At 40.4% G+C, this 20,227-nt stretch overlaps 1 protein-coding gene across 1 annotated transcript in view; it reads left to right on the forward strand.

The window, feature by feature from the left end:
* The window catches only part of specc1la (sperm antigen with calponin homology and coiled-coil domains 1-like a), a 65,796-nt gene extending 46,066 nt beyond the window's left edge, over nt 1–19,730 (forward strand). The window contains exons 11-16 of the mRNA XM_061907024.1: nt 929–1,018; nt 1,094–1,253; nt 1,396–1,498; nt 6,200–6,316; nt 6,408–6,467; nt 15,490–19,730. Coding sequence (XP_061763008.1) covers nt 929–1,018; nt 1,094–1,253; nt 1,396–1,498; nt 6,200–6,316; nt 6,408–6,467; nt 15,490–15,579 — 620 coding nt within the window. The 3' untranslated portion in view covers nt 15,580–19,730. The remainder of the gene's footprint in view (nt 1–928; nt 1,019–1,093; nt 1,254–1,395; nt 1,499–6,199; nt 6,317–6,407; nt 6,468–15,489) is intronic.
* Nucleotides 19,731–20,227: the final 497 nt, after the last annotated feature.

Below are 20,227 nucleotides of genomic sequence, written 5' to 3' on the forward strand. Positions count from 1 at the left end.
TAAATAAAAATTTGATGCCTTTTTTTCTATTTGCAATCTTCTGAGGTAAATATAATTTTTTTTCCACAGGCTAATAATACATTTGAAAATAAAATAACAATAATGAATGAACCAAACAATCAAGCCTTGACGTAGCAAGAGACAATGCATGAATAAAACGTTAATTATTGCTCTGTTTGCTGGAAGTTTCCCGGAAGAGTTAGTGCTGCAAGGGGTTCTGGGTATTTGTTCTGTTTTGTTACGGTGCGGATGTTCACCCGAAATGTGTTTGTCATTCTTGTTTGGTGTGAGTTCACAGTGTGGCGCATATTTGTAACTGTGCTAAAATTGTTCATACGGCCACCCTCAGTGTGACCTGTATGGCTGTTGACCAAGTATGCATTGCATTCACGTGTGTGTGTGTGTGTGTGTGTGTGTGTGTGTGTGTGTGTGTGTGTGTGTGTGTGTAAAAGCCACAAATATCATGTGACACGCTGTTAGTATGGAGGAAAAGCGGACCTGACGACAGGTTGTAGAGAACGCTAAAGGCAGTGCCTTAAATGCACGCCCCCAATATAGTTGTCCGGGTGGAAATCGGTAGAAATTAGGGAGAATGGTTGCTCCAAAAGATTTTCGGGAGGGGCACTGAACTTCGTGAGTCTACTGGGAAAATTAGGAGGGTTTGTAAGTATGAGTATTAGCGGTGAATGCGGTGTTACAGCGGCACTGACGCTGTATATCACCGGCGGGCCAGCTCTAATGCTAAATTGATATTGCCTCAAGGGCCAAATTCAATTACACGCCGGGCCAAATTTGGCCCGCGGGCCAGAGTTTGACACCCATGTTGTACAAGGTCTAAGCCACAGTGGAGTTGGTTCCGCTGCTTAGTGTTCTCTGAACTCAGTGGAACTTTAACTGAGCATTAACGCCGAATGTTACACGGTTACAGCGGAGCATCTTCTCAGGGGAGCCCCAGCCAGTCGGCCCTCATCCGTTCTCCAGAGGGTCTCCAATACTGATTCCACCAAGACCATATCGAGTTGGGTAACTTATTGAGGGTTTAAAACTAACTCTGTGATCAATATGTTAGAACTTGTTCATCCGTTATACCCAGTGTCCCGCCGCAGTAGCGAAGAGATTAAGAGGGACATGTCCACCCAAGATGGGACGTCCTCGTCCTCACTGATGGCCATGAGTGTTACATCCTCCCCACTCTCTCTCTCGTCCTCCTCACCCACCGCCTCCATCACCCCAACAGCACGGAGCCGGCTAAGGTACCTTAGTGATGCTTTCATATATGTAAGGTGCTTTCAATGTACTAAACATACTCCAAGGTAACTTAACGAGCAGGATGTCATCTTGCAAGGGAATGTTTACACGTTTCAAATGAATGGATGGATGTTTCTTCTGTTAAAGAGAGGAGCGAAAGGACCCACTGTCAGCGCTGGCCAGAGAGTATGGCGGCTCCAAAAGAAATGCCCTGCTGAAGTGGTGCCAGAAGAAAACTGAGGGTTATCAGGTATGTTGATGTCCTAAAATTTACCATTACGTATTAACATCTAGAACAGGGGTCGGGAAACTTTTGGCCTGAGAGAGCCATGAAAGCCAAATATTTTAAAATGTATTTCCGTGAGAGCCATATAATATTTTTTAAGACTGAAAACAACCAATTGTGTGCATTTTTAAGTAAGACCAACATGTTTAAAGTATAATAAATCTCCTAATCTTTTTAATAACATTCTTATTCTGAAGTTAACCAATAATAAATCAAATACTTCTTACCATTAATGCGACTTCTTAAACAAGTCTGGTAGAAAGCGGATGGATGGATAAAATGCATGAGAATGTTTTATATTTTGAACGGTATAATACTAGCGGAATTATTCATAATTATCATGTTAAGCCAGGGGTATCCAAACTTTTTCCACTGAGGGCCGCATACTGAAAAATCAGAGCAAGCGGGGGCCATTTTCATAATTTTTATTTTAAAAACCAATACAATATATGTATAAAAAATATACATTTAGGCCTCCACTCAGGTTTGGTAAAAAATATATATAAAAAATGTGTCATTATTCAGTATTATAATTTGTATTATTATGCAAGTTTTAAATCTGTAGATCAACATTAGAAAAAAAAAATTGAAAAAACACAAAATATGCAATATTTTCACCCAATAACTTTTTTAGGTGGAATATTTGAGAATATATAATAATTGGAGCCTTAATTTTGGATTTTGATTGATTATTTTTTGAGCAATGACACTTAAAAACAAATCACACTAAAATAATTTGGGATCCAAGTGTCATACTTATTAAAGTGTTAAAAAATAAATTATACATTTTATTTACCGTTTACTTTTAGCACAATAATCTCGATCAACTTCAGATATATCCGTCAATTTTAAGTTTTATTGTTGTTTATGTTTTGTTTGTTTGTTTTAGGCTCTTCTTTAAAAAAAAAAAACAGCTCAGTTTTTTTATATGGTAAAACACAAAATATGCAACATTTTCCCCCAAAAATATGTCAAAGTGGAATATTTAATGTGATGTAATCGCAGCCTTGATTAGGTCAATGATTCAAAATGACATTGATTTTGATTCATTTTTATTTTTTAAAGAAAGAAACAGCCTGCATGGCAGCTTTGTGTTATAAAAGTAAGCATTGCAACATTTTTGTTACATTTCACCTGTTTGCTCTTTTATACCACTTTTGATGTTTTTAATTTTTTTTTAATTGTATTCTTAAAATGTGCCGTGGGGCCGTTAAAAAATGACCCGCGGGCCCCACTTTGGACAGCCCTGTGTTAAGCAATGTTAGCTAAGATTTATCTGAGAGCCAGATGAAGTCATCAAAAGAGCCACATCTGGCTCTAGAGCCATAGATTCCCTACCCCTGATCTAGAATGTTTATGAAATGCTTGACTGGATTTATTGACAAAGCAGCAAATATGGTTCTTCCAACATAAATATGCAGTAGAGGTGTCCGATAATGGCTTGTTAGCCGATATCCGATATTCCGATGTTGTCCAACTCTTAATTACAGATTCCGATATCAACCGATACCGATATATACAGTCGTGGAATTATCACATTATTAGGCCTAATTTTGTTGTGATGCCCTGCTGGATGCATTAAACAATGTAACAAGGTTTTTACAAAACGAATCATTTCACGTTATGGAAAAAAATGCCAACATGGCACTGCCATATTTAAAATTGAAGTCACAAAGTGCATTATTTTTTTTAACATGCCTCAAAACAGCAGCTTGGAATTTGAGACATGAGGAGGTTGACTATTTTTTTTTCATACGGTGTTGATCTGGAAATGGTTGCTTTGGCATTTTGTTTGTGTGGCACCTGCCAGGGATGTTGACATGCAGAGTTTCAAGCACTCTTCATTCTCTAGCGCATGGGTGTCAAACTCTGGCCCGCGGGCCAAATTTGGCCTGCCGTTTAATTTCATTTGGCCCTTGAGGCAATAATAAAATAACATTAGAGCTGGCCCGCCGGTATTATACAGTGGCGGTGCTGCTGTATCACCGCATTCAACACTAATTCTCATACTTGCCAATCCTCCGGATTTTTCCAGGAGAATCCCGAATTTCAATGCCCCCCCCCCCCGAAAATCTCCCGGGGCAACCATTCTCCCGAATTTCCACCCGGACAACAATATTGGGGGCGTGCCTTAAAGGTACTGCTTTTAGCATCCTCTACAACCTGTCGTCACGTCCGCTTTTCCTCCATACAAACAGTGTGCCAGCCCAGTCACGTAATATATACGGCTTTTACACACACACAAGTGAATGCACGGCATGCTTGGTCAACAGCCATACAGGTCACACTGAGGGTGGCCGTATAAACAACTTTAACACTGTTACACTGTGAACCCACACCAAACAAGAATGACAAACACATTTCGGGAGAACATCCGCACCGTAACACAACAAAAACACAACAGAACAAATACCCAGAACCCCTTGCAGCACTAACTCTTCCGGGACGCTACAATATACACCCCCGCTACCAACAAAACTCGATTTTGCACGTCACTATAAAGTTATATAAGCCTTGCTTGTTCAATATTCAATGCAAAACTTGCTTGGGTCCCTATTAAAAGGTTAAGTTGTTCAACATTGGCCCGCGGCTTTGTTCAGTTTAGAATTTTGGCCCACTCTGTATTTGAGTTTGACACCCTTGCTCTAGCGGGTGACTTCAACTGGTGCTACATCAGCAGTGCTGCTACTTTTCGTAGCAACGCTTTTGCCGCATCAATGTTGAACATATTCCCGCTTGAAGCCAAACCACCGCCAGACCGCCATTTCTTCCTCCATGTGTTACCAGATTTGCAGCTTCTTTCTCACGTATTACCACCCCCACCTCACCCTTAGCATCACAGCTACTGTGTAGCTACCACTCTGCTTCGCGGGAGCGTGTGGCGTTGCACGCGTGACGTGTGTAAGAAGGTGTGCTTGTTTTAAGTCTCTGTGAGAAGTAGAGACAAGAAAGAGTGAGAAAAGCCTGTGGTGTAATGCCCGCAGCTAAAAGCAACTGTGTGAGAACGTATATTAGAATATCACAATATAGTCATTTTCTGTATCGCACAGAGACAAACCCGCGATATATATCGCCCAGCCCTATCTCCAATCTTCCTCAGCAAGAATCCCTAGGACTCACACGCAGGGTTTATGCATGAAAAATAATTAGTATTGGGTACTTGTGTTTTGTCGTAGTTAAGTGGTGCATAGCTAATGTAAGCTATGGTTACCATGGTACCTGATGTTTGCTCCAGGAAGTATGCAACATTACACATGATGACATAGCTTTACCCAGCTCTTAATGAGGAGCATCTAATCACTCAGCATCTACCATCTGCTTTTGACAAATAAAACAAAATGTATATTTTTGGTGAAAATGAACTGATGAACTGACTTGTCAAGCAGATTTACAGTCTAAGCATGATTTTTTTTAAATAAATGCCTTCAAGTGTTTAAAGGGGAACATTATCACAATTTCAAAAGGGTTAAAACCAATAAAAATCAGTTCCCAGTGGCTTGTTGTATTTTTTGAATTTTTTTTTCAAAATTTCACTCCTCCCGGAATATCCCTAAATAAAGCTTTAAAGTTCCTGACTTTCGCTATCCGTAAATCCACCGTCCATTTCCCTTTGACGTCATACAGGGCTGCCAATACAAACAACATGGCGGTTACCACAGCAAGATATAGCGACATTAGCTCGGATTCAGACTCGGATTTCAGCGGTTTAAGCGATTCAACAGATTACGCAAGTATTGAAACAGATGGTCGGAGTATGGAGGCAGATAGCGAAAACGAAATTGAAGAAGAAATTGAAGCTATTGAGCGAATAGCTATTGACGCTATTCGGCCATAGCGTGGGTGTATCTAATAAAGTGACCCATAGCATGGCTGCCTTATTAGCATCGCCGGTAAAATGTGCGGACCAAACGATCAGGACTTTCGCATCTTGTGACACTGGAGCAACTTAAATCCGTCGATTGGTAAGTGTTTGTTTCGCATTAAATGTGGGTATCTAGTTTCAAATATACATACACCTAGCGTAAATAGCATGTTAGCATCGATTAGCGTAGCATGTTAGCATTGATTAGCTGGCAGTCATGCCGTGACCAAATATGTCTGATTAGCACATAAGTCAACAACATCAACAAAACTCACCTTTGTGTTTTCGTTGACTTAATCGTTGCAAATGCATCTACAGGTTATCCATACATCTCTGTGCCATGTCTGCCTTAGCATCGCCGGTCAAATGTGCAGACACTTTGGTACATTCAATGGGGGTCTGGCGGCAGACACTTTCTCGTCTTCGGGCCAGTGGTGCAACTTGAATCCGTCCCTGTTAGTGTTGTTACACCCTCCGACAACACACCGACAAGGCATGATGTCTGCAAGGTTCCAAAAAATAGTCGAAAAAACGGAAAATAACAGAGCTGAGACCCGTGGTTTGTAATGTGAAAATGAATATGGCGGGGGGGTGTTACCTAGGTGACGTCACGTTCTGACGTCATCACTAAAAGACCGATAAACAGAAAGGCGTTTAATTTGCCAAAATTCACCCGTTTAGAGTTCGGAAATCGGTTAAAAAAATAGATGGTCTTTTTTCTGCAACATCAAGGTATATATTGACGCTTACATAGGTTTGGTGATAATGTTCCCCTTTAAGTGATCTTCTGCCATGTTTTCCAGAACATTGACATCACTAACTTCAGCAGTAGCTGGAACGATGGTCTAGCGTTTTGTGCCGTGCTCCACACCTACTTGCCCGCCCACATCCCGTATCAAGAACTCACCAGCCAAGACAAGGCACGTACTGGCCTGAGGGGAACCCCATGTGTGGGACCCACCTTTTGATCGGAAATAAAAATGACTCCATCTTGTCTTTGTTTGGCTTCAGAGGAGGAACTTCACCTTGGCGTTCCAGGCTGCAGAGAGCGTCGGCATCAAATGCACTTTGGTAAGCCTTATTCTGAAAGCTATCTTGGAAAAATATGTGAACTCCTGTCACGTTATAATAATCAAAGTCAGCCAATGGATCCATTTATTTTTCTACCGCTTATTCCTTTTGGGGTCTCGGGGAGCGCTGGTGCCTATCACAGCTATAATTGGGCGGAAGGCGGAGTACACCCTGGACAAGTCGCCACCTCATCGCAGGGCCTACATACTTCATTTAAATGACAACACTTAATATATACTGTATGCAGCATACTGTGAATTGTGAAGTGAATTATATTTATATAGCGCTTTTCTCTAGTGACTCAAAGCGCTTTACATAGTGAGACCCAATATCTAAGTTACATTTAAACCAGTGTGGGTGGCACTGGGAGCAGGTGGGTAAAGTGTCTTGCCCAAGGACACAACAGCAGTGACTAGGATGGCGGAAGCAGGAATCGAACCTGCAACCCTCAAGTTGCTGGCACGGCCGCTCTACCAACCGAGCTATGCCGCCCCTATAGCTGAGTCATCCTTTTCCTCGCGTAAATCATAGAAAAGAAAAAAGTAGAGATGTCCGATAATTGCTTATTTGCCGATATTCCGATAATGTCCAACTTTTAATTACCGATTCCGATATCAACCGATACAGATATATACAGTCGTGGAATTAACACATTATTATGCCTAATTTTGTTGTGCTGCCTCTCTGGATGCATTAAACAATGTAACAAGGTTTTCCAAAATAAATCAACTCAAGTTATGGAAAAAAAATACCAACATGGCACTGCCATGTTTATTATTGAAGTCACAAAGTGCATTATATTTTTTTAACATGCCTCAAAACAACAGCTTGGAATTTGGGACATGAGGAGGTTGAGGTGGGGGGGCGGGGTTGGGGGGGTGTACATTGTAGCATCCCGAAAGAGTTAGTGCTGCAAGGGGGACCTGGGTATTTGTTCTGTTGTGTTTATGTTGTGTTACGGTGTGGATGTTCTCCCGAAATGTGTTTGTCATTCTTGTTTGGTGTGGGTTCACACTGTATTTGTAACAGTGTTAAAGTTGTTTATACGGCCACCCTCAGTGTGACCTGTATGGCTGTTGACCAAGTATGCCTTGCATTCACCTGTGTGTGTGAAAAGCCGTAGATATTATATGATTGGGCCGGCACGCAAACGCAGTGCCTTCAAGGATTATTGGCGCTCTTTACTTCTCCTTATGTCCGTGTACCACTCCGTACTGCGGCGTTTTCAAAAAGTCATAAAGTTTACTTTTTGAAACCAATACCGATAATTTCCGATATTACATTTTAAAGCATTTATTGGCCGATAATATCGGCAGTCCGATACTCCATTCTTGCAGCCACAATACTCCATTTACATCTCGCGACTTGAATATTAACCAAGTATTAGTGATATTTTTATTATAAGCGCTAACGCGGACAAACTTTTTATAGCAGCGTCGCGATCACTACTGTGTGTGCCTGTATTTACGTCTTCGAGGTCTGATGTTTCGTCGCTTCTCTGCGCGATGGAAGCTTATTCTAGATCATAAATCATGCCTCTCACATGGAAAGTAGATTGCTGAGAATGTAATCCAACGGTTTGGTACAATTTGGCAGCCATTTAGGACCCGGAACTGGCGACAACGAAATGTAAAGGCGCTTGGTCCCTCCGCCGCATTTCTCTGCAAGGATTATGAGTAATCCTTGCAGCCTATTTTAGTTGCATTCGGGCCAAAGGCGGGGTACACCCTGGACAAGTCCCCACCGCTTCACAGAGCCAACACGGATAGACAGACAACATTCACACACTAGGGCAAATTTAGTGTTGCCAATCAACCTAACCCCAAGTGCATGTTTTTGGAGGTGGGAGGAAGCCGGAGTACCCGGAGGGAACCCACGCAGTCACGGGGTGAACATGCAAACTCCACACAGAAAGATCCCGAGCGCAGGATCGAACCCAGGACTAAAATGATCAAAATACCCTCATGGAGGTGTTTAAATATTTTTTAAAGGGCTATGAAGGCAGAATTGAGCTTCTCCCATAGAGTTCATTGTAAGCAGACTTTTGATCACATGTATTTAACATTTAGAATGCATAAAAAAAAATAACATCTATTGTCATGTCTGTCCTACTAATAGACAAAAATTTAAAAAAAAAGTGCAGTTCCCCTTTAATGGCAAAGACTACTTCCTGACAAGGCAACACACTGTAGCCCAGTCATTCTCAAATAGTGGGGCGGTTCACCTTGAGGGGGGGCTGGGGTGTGCGAGGCGTGTGATTCCAAAGGAACATGCTTTATCAGTATCATGCTTTGAAAAGCTGTGCACTGCACAATGTGCTCATAGTAGCCATTAATCGTGACTTTCTCATTTTCATTTATTCAAAAAAAACAGCACCAATTGTTGCATGTATTCTTGTTTTGTAGTGTTTTACATATTGTGCTCCTGAGTTTTAATGTTTTTCTATCATTTGAATTCCATCCATCCATATTCTACCGCTTATTCCCTTTGGGGTCGCGGGGGGCGCTGGTGCCTATCTCAGCTACAATCGGGCGGAAGGCGGTGTACACCCTGGACAAGTCACCACCTCATCGCAGGGCCAACACAGATAGACAGACAACATTCACACTCACATTCACACACTAGGGCCCATTTAGTGTTGCCAATCAACCTATCCCCAGGTGCATGTCTTTGGAGGTGGGAGGAAGCCGGAGTACTCGGAGGGAACCCAGGCAGTCACGGGTAGAACATGCAAACTTTACACAGAAAGACCCCGAGCCCGTGATTGAACACCAGACTACTCAGGACATTGGTATTGTGAGGCAGATGCACTAACCCAGGGGTGGGCATTACGTCGATCGCGATCGACTGGTCGATCTTGGAGGGTGTGTCAGTCGATCTCAAGCCAGGCATTAAAAAATAGACATAAAAATGAGCAATCATCAATCATACCAAGACTTCACTTTCGTCAGTTGTTTGACATTCTCGGCACCCGAGGATCTTGTGAGATGACGCTGGCTGCTGCAAGCTCATATTTAAGAAAAAAATCACTAACAGGGCGGACGCAAAGAAACACATTTTATTTCTAGAGACTCCGTACCTACTGTCAAAACTCTAAAGACCGACCGCACAGTTCCTGTCTTCACCATAAAAGACCTGTTTCATCCTGCCTGTGCTAACAAAATAAGAGTCTCAGAAAGCTAGCGTGCACAAGCTAGCAAGCTACGGAGTTTGATGCCAATGTATTTCTCCCCCGCCCTCAGCGACCGCTTTCTCACTTGCTTGCCCACCCGCACACTCACTGACGTCACTCACCTGCTGCCAGACATTAAAGGGCCACACATATACATGCTACACTCATAACAAAGTGTTTAAAAACGAGTATGCAAGTTGGACTAATGAGATGCCAAATCCAACCACTTTCATGTGGTATTGGACAGAAAGGAGGACTTTTTTTTTCCTCCATTTGAAAATGCGGACGTTATCAGCACCACTGTCTAATTCCAATCAATGCAAGTCATCAGAATCAGGTAATACACCAACTTATATTCTTGTCTTCATGAAAGAAAGGAATCTATGTGTGTTAAACATGCTTGTATTATCATTAAACACCATTAACTTGTTAACAAAAATGTCTCTTTCATAAATAAATAAATATAAATTATAAATAGGAATGAGGTAGATCTCCTCGACTTGGTCAATTGAAAAGTAGCTCACCTGCAGAAAAAGTGTGAGCGCCCGTGCACTAACCCCTCTCCCACCATGAAGCCCTCATATGAATTCATTATTATTTATTGAGTTTATTTGGTCAAAAAATGTTTTGTAGTTTGGGGCGGTATACTCGGTTGGCAGAGGGTTCCAGGTTCGATCCCCGCTTCTGCCTTCCTAGTCACTGCCGTTGTGTCCTTGTGCAAGACACTTTACCCACCTGATCCCAGTGCCACCCACACTGGTTTAAATTTAACTTAGATTTGGGTTTCACTATGTAAAGCGCTTTGAGTCACTGGAGAAAAAGTGCTATATAAATATAATTCACTTCACTTCACACTAGTTTAAATAAAGATTTGATTTTTTTTCTACTTCAGGCACATTGATGCACTTAAAACCTTTTTTTGTTAGAGACTAAAAAAGTGGAGGAGTTCAAGTACCTAGGAGTCTTGTTCACGAGTGGGGGAAGAGTGGATCGTGAGATCGACAGGCGGATCGGTGCGGCGTCTTCAGTAATGCGGACGTTGTTCCGATCCGTTGTGGTGAAGAAGGAGCTGAGCCGGAAGGCAAAGCTCTCAATTTACCGGTCGATCTACGTTCCCATCCTCACCTATGGTCATGAGCTTTGGGTCATGACCGAAAGGATAAGATCAAGGGTACAAGCGGCCGAAATGAGTTTCCTCCGCCGTGTGGCGGGGCTCTCCCTTAGAGATAGGGTGAGAAGCTCTGCCATCCGGGAGGGACTCAAAGTAAAGCCGCTGCTCCTTCACATCGAGAGGAGCCAGATGAGGTGGTTTGGGCATCTGGTCAGGATGCCACCCGAACGCCTCCCTAGGGAGGTGTTTAGGGCACGTCCAGCTGGTAGGAGGCCACGGGGAAGACCCAGGACACGTTGGGAAGACTATGTCTCCCGGCTGGCCTGGGAACGCCTCGGGATCCCCCGGGAAGAGCTAGACGAAGTGGCTGGGGAGAGGGACGTCTGGGTTTCCCTGCTTAGGCTGTTGCCCCCGCGACCCGACCTCGGATAAGCGGAAGATGATGGATGGATGGATGGATGGATGGACTAAAAAACATGGTTATTCTTTTTTTAAATGTCTTTCTTTTGTTTCTTCTCGTGTTGTGTTTAATATTAATGTGGGTATACAATGTTATGCAGAGGTGTACTTATAACAATTTGATAGACAAAAAATAGTAGTTATAGTGACGGCGGAGTGTGGGTAAAAGCGTGGGGGATGTGCAAAATGTTTTCTGCTTCCTGGGGGGGTGTAACAGAGAATATTTGAGAAGCACTGATCTAAAGAAACATGATTTTTTAAGTCTGTGCTTTTAATATTACGCAATATTACTAAGCTATTATCCTAAGCTATATCAAAGACTCCTCAGTGTTCAAGAGAGACGGAAACTGTTATTGAAACAGGAACTAATCAATTCGTTATCCGCACAGGAAATAATATTCTAAAGAGGAACCCGTGTGGTTAGATTTGTGCAGAAGTGCATGTCAAGGAAGCAAGCCACCCTGCGTAGCGTACGTCGGTGCCTCAACGCAGAAGTGCATGCCAGGCTTTGCTGGTAAACGTTACAGCGCCACCTGTTGCTTTTGCCGGCTTTTGAATGCCTGCAGATGTCTTTTTAATGTTGACACAGGGAATAGATTTTCAACCCTGGCATGGCGAAGACTTTAGAGCATGCAGAACCAATTATATTGCAGTGTACTCTGTTTGACAAAATGAAACCGACTGCCAACTGTGCTCCGCAGCCAAGAAACTAGGGCTGGGCGATAATGCTGACGTCAGCATCCGTCTGAGACTTTTTACTTGGCGGTTATACTGACATTATGAGTGAAACCTAATTTTTGTGTTTGTAAATCTTACCAAAACGCCTGATTTGAGTAAAACTTGCAAAGATACAATATTACAGGCATTCTCAAACATAGTGTAGGTTTGGTTTTGGAGTTATGTATGTCTATATAACTTTCATATTTAGTATGTCAGTTATACTGTCAAATTGAGTAAAAAAAAAAAAACTTGTGTCTTTGCAAACCTTACAAAATATTTTTTTATCCCCAGTAAAACTCACAAAGATACATTTCTTCAGGCATTATTAGACATAATGCATGTTTGGTTTTGGAGTTATGTTAAATAACTCTCATATTGAGTGTGGCAGTTATACTGTCATAGTGAGTAAAACCTCATTTTTGTATTTGCAAACCTTACAAAAACAACTGATTCTAGTAAAACTCGCATACAGTGGGGCAAAAAAGTATTTAGGCAGCCACCGATTGTGCAAGTTCTCCCACTTAAAATGATGACAGAGGTCTGTAATTTTCATCATAGGTACACTTCAACTGTGAGAGACAGAATGTGGAAAAAAAATCCAGGAATTCACATTGTAGGAATTTAAAATAATGTATTTGTAAATTATGGTGGAAAATAAGTATTTGGTCACTTCAAACAAGGAAGATCTCTGGTTCTCACAGACCTGTAACTTCTTCTTTAAGAAGCTCTTCCATCCTCCACTCGTTACCTGTATTAATGGAACCTGTTTGAACTCGTTATCTGTATAAAAGACACCTGTCCACAGCCTCAAACCGTCAGACTCCAAACTCCACTATGGCCAAGACCAAAGAGCTGTCGAAGGACACCAGGAAAATAATTGTAGACCTGCACCAGACTGGGAAGAGTAAATCTACAATAGGCAAGCAGCTTGGTGTGAAAAAATCAACTGTGGTAGCAATTATCAAAAAATGGAAGACATACGAGACCACTGATAATCTCCCTCGATCTGGGGCTCCACGCAAGATCTCATCCCGTGAGGTCAAAATGATCATGAGCACGGTGAGCAAAAATCCCAGAACCATATGGGGGGACCCGGTGAATGACCTGCAGAGAGCTGGGACCAAAGTAACAAAGGTTACCATCAGTAACACACTACGCCGACAGGGAATCAAATCCTGCAGTGCCAGACGTGTCCCCCTGCTTAAGCCAGCGCATGTCCAGGCCCGTCTGAAGTTTGCCAGAGAGCACATGGGAGAATGTCATGTGGTCAGATGAAACCAAAATAGAACTTTTTGGTATAAACTCAACTCGTCGTGTTTGGAGGAAGAAGAATACTGAGTTGCATCCCAAGAACACCACGCCTACTGTGAAGCATGGGGGTGGAAACATCATGCTTTGGGGCTGTTTTTTTCTGTTAAGGGGAAAGGACGATTGATCCGTGTTAAGGAAAGAATGAATGAGGCCATGTATCGTGAGATTTTGAGCCAAAACCTCCTTCCATCAGTGAGAGCTTTGAATGGTTGACCAAATACTTATTTCCACCATAATTTACAATTAAGTTATTCAAAATTCCTACAATGTGAATTCCTGGATTTTTTTTTCCACATTCTGTCTCTCACAGTTGAAGTGTACCTATGATGAAAATTACAGACCTCTGTCATCATTTTAAGTGGGAGAACTTGCACAATCGGTGGCTGACTAAATACTTTTTTGCCCCACTGTAGATTCAGTATTCCTTGTTTGTGAATGACTGGGCATTCCACAGAAGCTCCCTTTTATACCTGTTCGACTTGCTACCATCAGGCAGGCGCTACAGGTGCATCAGAGCCAGAACAAACAGGCTCAGAGACAGCTTTTTTCCCAAAGCTGTCACCATGTTGAACTCTAACTTATAATAATAATAAATCACCCCTATACAATACAATGCCCTAATACCCTACTGTGCAATACTACCCTTCGAGCGCAATACGTCCGTCACTGATTGTTATTTATTACTCCGGTACTCCTGTCTTGCTCTGCATATTGTACATTATTTGTATTTTGTACTTCTATAGTGTTTTGTATATTGTACAGAATTGCTTATTATTTTTATTGGATAGTAGTCTGTTTATTTCAATTGTTAGTTTTTCCTTTTTACCTCTTATGTCATTTATTTCACCCCATATTTGTTCCCACTACCGCACCTTAAGTTGGAGTCTTTAATCTCGTTATATGCAAATATAATGACAATAAAGTTCATTCTATTCTATTCTATTATACCCAACCATGGTTCCCAGTCAGCCTGTTCACCTGTGGGATGTCCCAAATAAGTGTTTGATGAGCATTGCTCAACTTTCTCAGGCTTTTTTGCCACATGTGCCAGCTTTTTTTAAACATCAAATTCCATATGAGCTAATATTTGCAAAAAAATAACAAAGTTTTCCAGTTCAAACTTTAAATATCTTATCTTTGCAGTCTATTCAATTGAATATAATTTGAAAAGGATTTGCAAATCAATGTATTCTGTTTTTATTTACCATTTGTTACCATGCGTTTGTTACGTCTCGCCTAGATTACTGTAACGTATTATTTTCGGGTCTCCCCATGTCTAGCATTAAAAGATTACAGTTGGTACAAAATGCGGCTGCTAGACTTTTGACAAGAACAAGAAAGTTTGATCACATTACGCCTGTACTGGCTCACCTGCACTGGCTTCCTGTGCACTTAAGATGTGACTTTAAGGTTTTACTACTTACGTATAAAATACTACACGGTCTAGCTCCATCCTATCTTGCCGATTGTATTGTACCATATGTCCCGGCAAGAAATCTGCGTTCAAAGGACTCCGGCTTATTAGTGATTCCCAAAGCCCCAAAAAAAGTCTGCGGGCTATAGAGCGTTTTCCGTTCGGGCTCCAGTACTCTGGAATGCCCTCCCGGTAACAGTTCGAGATGCCACCTCAGTAGAAGCATTTAAGTCTCACCTTAAAACTCATTTGTTTACTCTGGCCTTTAAATAGACTCCCTTTTTAGACCAGTTGATCTGCCGTTTCTTTTATTTTTCTCCTATGTCCCACTCTCCCTTGTGGAGGGGGTCCGGTCCGATCCGGGGGCCATGTACTGCTCGCCTGTGTATCGGCTTGGGGACATCTCTGCGCTGCTGATCCGCCTCCGCTTGGGATGGTTTCCTGCTGGCTCCGCTGTGAACGGGACTCTCGCTGCTGTGTGGACTGGACTCTCGCGACTGTGTTGGATCCATTATGGATTGAACTTTCACAGTATCATGTTAGACCCGCTCGACATCCATTGCTTTCCTCCTCTCCAAGGTTCTCATAGTCATCATTGTCACCGACGTCCCACCGGGTGTGAGTTTTCCTTGCCCTTATGTGGGCCTACCGAGGATGTCGTAGTGGTTTGTGCAGCCCTTTGAGACACTAGTGATTTAGGGCTATATAAGTAAACATTGATTGATTGATCGATTTACACAACGTGCCAACTTCACTGGTTTTTGGGTTTTGTAGATAAATGTCGGTGAAGCACTGGAAGTTGAACTTTCTCCTTTTTTTTTTGTGTGTGTGTCAGGACATCAACGAGATGGCGCACACGGAGCGGCCAGACTGGCAGAGCGTCATGACGTACGTCACAGCTATCTACAAATACTTTGAGACCTGACTTCCTGCACGCTGCCGCAGCCTCGCCACCTTGACGTCACAACTATACCTCACTGGAGTACCACTCACACACTCACACACACACACACACACACACACACGTGAAGATCCTTAAAGTGCGGTGTCACCATGAGTCCTCGCCGTGTAAGAAGCGACGAGTGATGGTGAAGTCGCCACGCCTCAGTGCCTTCAACATTTTCTTTTTAGGGCCGGTTTCCTCCGCTGGCTTCAAAACAAGATTATTATTTTTTCTTGATGCGGAAGGAAACATCTGCTGCTGCTCAACAACGTATCAGTCACGCTTACGATGCAGCTCGGCCAAGCAGGCAGGCGTCTTTTTAGTCGTTTTCACCGAGCCTTCTTGAGACGCCTTACTGTAAGTGCGATGATCGATGCCTCACGCACGGCTGCTTAGTGGTCAGATCACATTAAAACCCAGAAGAACGTGCTCCGCAACACTAAGAGACATTTAAGCCGGCTTTTAACAACAGCACGAGGATCATTTACCGCGTTCTTCCCAACGCAAACGTTGCACCGTTTGCTTTTTGGGGTTCTTCGTTTTGTCACGTAGAGCCTGGGTTTACCCAAGGACCGAGTTCATGAGGTCAGTTCTGGGCTTTAGGAAATGACACTACATAAATAAGCTGAAAGGATGTAGCGGGAGTAGATAGGAGCTTGTTTATTTATTGGCGAAACACTCGGATACAAACTGTCATAGTTTGCATGCATGTCAAAGATTTACTTGCCTATTTTGTGTGGTTAGAACAGTGGTGTCCAAAGTACGGCTCAGGGGCTTTATACGCATTTTTTATTGTATAGTGTAGAAATGAAACAAAGGTATCGGTATTGAGATATGGTATTAGAAATTCTTTGCCTTGTCACCTGTAACACAAAGTTAAGATGTTTTGTTCGGCTCGCTTAGCATCTGTTGACCAACTTTGGATTTTTTCTAGCATATTTAATGTACAAAATATATCAAAGTGTTTTTTGCTAACACTTTAGTATGGGGAACATATTCACCTTTAATGACTTGCTTATTAAAGTAATAAATACTTAATTTAGAGTCATTTGGACACTAGGGGAACATATAAGGGTTAGGGTTACTAATAAGCAATAATTCTGAGGTTATTGAGAGAAGACTTTTAGTTAATGTCCTACTGCTTGTATAATAAGGCCATGCAGAATAAGGCATACTTAATAATGAGTAGTTAAGAGCCAATATGTTACTAATTTGCAGGTTGATAAACAACTAATTAATGGTGAATATGTGTTCCCCATACTAAAGTGATACTGACTTAATTTAGTTATGTGGACACTAGGGGAACATATAAGGTTTAGGGTTACTAATTAGCAATAATTCTGAGGTTATTGAGGGAAGACTCTTCGTTTGTGTCTTACTGCTTGTATAATAAGGCCATGCAGAATAAGTACTTAATAATGAAATATTTCAGAGCCAATATGTTGCAATTTCCATGTTAAAAATAAACTAATTAATGGTGAATATGTTCCCCATACTAAAGTGTCACACATTTAATTGAGAGTTATTTGGACACTAGGGGAACATATAAGGGTTAGGGTTACTAATAAGTACTAATAGTACTGATAAGCAATAATAAGACGCTTAGTTAATGGCCTACTGCTTGTATAATAAGGTCATGCAGTATAGGGCATTAATAAGTACTTAATAATGACTAATTAAGAGCCGATATGTTACAAATTTGCCTGTTAATAAGTAACTAATTGACTCTTAGTTAATGGCTTACTGGTTGTATAATAAGGCCATGCAGAATAAGGTATGAATAAGTACTTAATAATGACTAATTAAGAGCCAATATGTTACTAATTTGCATGTTGATAAGCAACTAATTAATGGTGAATATGTGTTCCCCATACTAAAGTGTTACCGACCTAATTTAGGGATATTTGGACACTAGGGAACATATAAGGGTTAGGGTTACTAATAAGCATGCAGAATAAGGCATTAATAAGTACTTAATATTGAATAATTAAGAGCCAGTATGTTACTAATTTGCAGGTTGATAAACAACTAATTAATGGTGAATATTTGTTCCCCATACTAAAGTGATACTGACTTAATTTAGTTATTTGGACACTAGGGGAACATATAAAATTTAGGGTTACTAATTAGCAATAATTCTGAGGTTATTGAGGGAAGACTTCGTTAGTGTCTTACTGCTTGTATAATAAGGCCATGCAGAATAAGGCATTAATAAGTACTTAATAATGACATATTTCCGAGCCAATATGTTGCAATTTGCAGGTTAAAAATAAACTAATTAATGGTGAATATTTCCCCCATACTAAAGTGTTACACATTTAATTGAGAGTTATTTGGACACTAGGGGAACATATAAGCGTTACTAATAAGTACTGATAAGCAATAATTCTGAGGTTATTGAGGGAAGACTCTTAGTTGATGGTCTACTGCTTGTATAATAAGGCCATGCAGTATAAGGCATTAGTAAGTACTTAATAATGACTAATTAAGAGCCGATATGTTACGAATTTGCATGTTAATAAGTAACTAATTGACTCTTAGTTAATGGCTAAATGGTTGTATAATAAGGCCATGCAGAGTAAGGCATTAATAAGTACTTAATAATGACATATTTCAGAGCCAATATGTTGCAATTTGCAGGTTAAAAAGAAACTAATTAATGGTGAATATGTTCCCCATACTAAAGTGTTACACATTTAATTGAGAGTTATTTGGACCTTAGGGGAACCTATAAGGGTTAGGGTTACTAATAAGTACTAATAGTACTGATAAGCAATAATAAGACGCTTAGTTAATGGCCTACTGCTTGTATAATAAGGCCATGCTGTATAAGGCATTAATAAGTACTTAATAATGACTAATTAAGAGCTGATATGTTACGAATTTGCATGTTAATAAGTAACTAATTGACTCTTAGTTAATGGATTACTGGTTGTATAATAAGGCCATGCAGAATAAGGCACGAATAAGTACTTAATAATGACTAATTAAGAGCCAATATGTTACTAATGTGCATGTTGATAAGCAACTAATTAATGGTGAATATGTGTTCCCCATACTAAAGTGTTACTGAGCTAATTTAGGGATATTTGGACACTAGGGAACATATAAGGGTTAGGATTACTAATAAGCATGCAGAATAAGGCATTAATAAGTACTTAATAATGAATAATTAAGAGCCAGTATGTTACTAATTTGCAGGTTGATAAACAACTAATTAATGGTGAATATTTGTTCCCCATACTAAAGTGATACTGACTTAATTTAGTTATTTGGACACTAGGGGAACATATAAAATTTAGGGTTACTAATTAGCAATAATTCTGAGGTTATTGAGGAAAGACTCTTCGTTTGTGTCTTATTGCTTGTATAGAAAGGCCATGCAGAATAAGGGATTAATAAGTACTTAATAATGACATATTAAGAGCCGATATGTTACAAATGTGCATGTTAATAAGTAACTAATTGACTCTTAGTTAATGGCTAAATGGTTGTATAATAAGGCCATGCAGAATAAGGCATTAATAAGTACTTAATAATTACATATTTCAGAGCCAATATGTTGCAATTTGCAGGTTAAAAATAAACTAATTAATGGTGAATATATTCCCCATACTATAGTGTTACACATTTAATTGAGAGTTATTTGGACACTAGGGGAACCTATAAGGGTTAGGGTTACCAATAAGTACTAATAGTACTGATAAGCAATAATTCTGAGGTTATTGAGGGAAGACTCTTAGTTAATGGCCTACTGCTTGTATAATAAGGCCATGCTGTATAAGGCATTAATAAGTACTTAATAATGACTAATTAAGAGCCGATATGTTACGAATTTGCATGTTAATAAGTAACTAATTGACTCTTAGTTAATGGATTACTGGTTGTATAATTAGGCCATGCAGAATAAGGCATGAATAAGTACTTAATAATGACTAATTAAGAGCCAATATGTTACTAATTTGCATGTTGATAAGCAACTAATTAATGGTGAGTATGTTTTCCCATACTAAAGTGTTACCGACCTAATTTAGGGATATTTGGACACTAGGGAACATATAAGGGTTAGGCTTACTAATAAGCAATGATTCTGATGTTATTGAGGGAAGACTTTTAGTTAGTGGCTTGCTGCATGTATAATAAGGCCATGCAGAATAAGGCATTAATAAGTACTTAATAATGACTAATTAAGAGCTAATACGTTACTAATTTGCAGGTTGATAAACAACTAATTAATGGTGGATATATGTTCCCCATACTAAAGGAAATGCCCAGGTCTGCCCCGGATGCTCATATATACTTGATAAGATAAATTAATTGCTTTTTTTTTATTTTTATTTTTTTCCTAATCTATGATTTTAAAAAGATTACAAACCATTTTTGACTAAGCTCTTGTTTTTGGCGGTCAAAAAAAACAAAACAACAAACAAACAAAATTAGTTTGTAGACAGCAATTAGTTAAGGTGACAAGTTTGAAAATAGTCAGTTAAAGGCAATTTAATTGTAATTTTGAGTTTGTTAGTTTTCAAAGTTGCAATTTGGTTTAAATTATTCATGAATAATTAGATCCTTTTGTTATTTTTTTTTACATTTGATTGTTAGTTTTCAAGGTTGCAATTTTATTTAAATT

The sequence above is a fragment of the Nerophis ophidion genome, linkage group LG07, assembly GCF_033978795.1.
Source record: "Nerophis ophidion isolate RoL-2023_Sa linkage group LG07, RoL_Noph_v1.0, whole genome shotgun sequence".
Taxonomy (NCBI): Eukaryota; Metazoa; Chordata; class Actinopteri; order Syngnathiformes; family Syngnathidae; genus Nerophis; species Nerophis ophidion.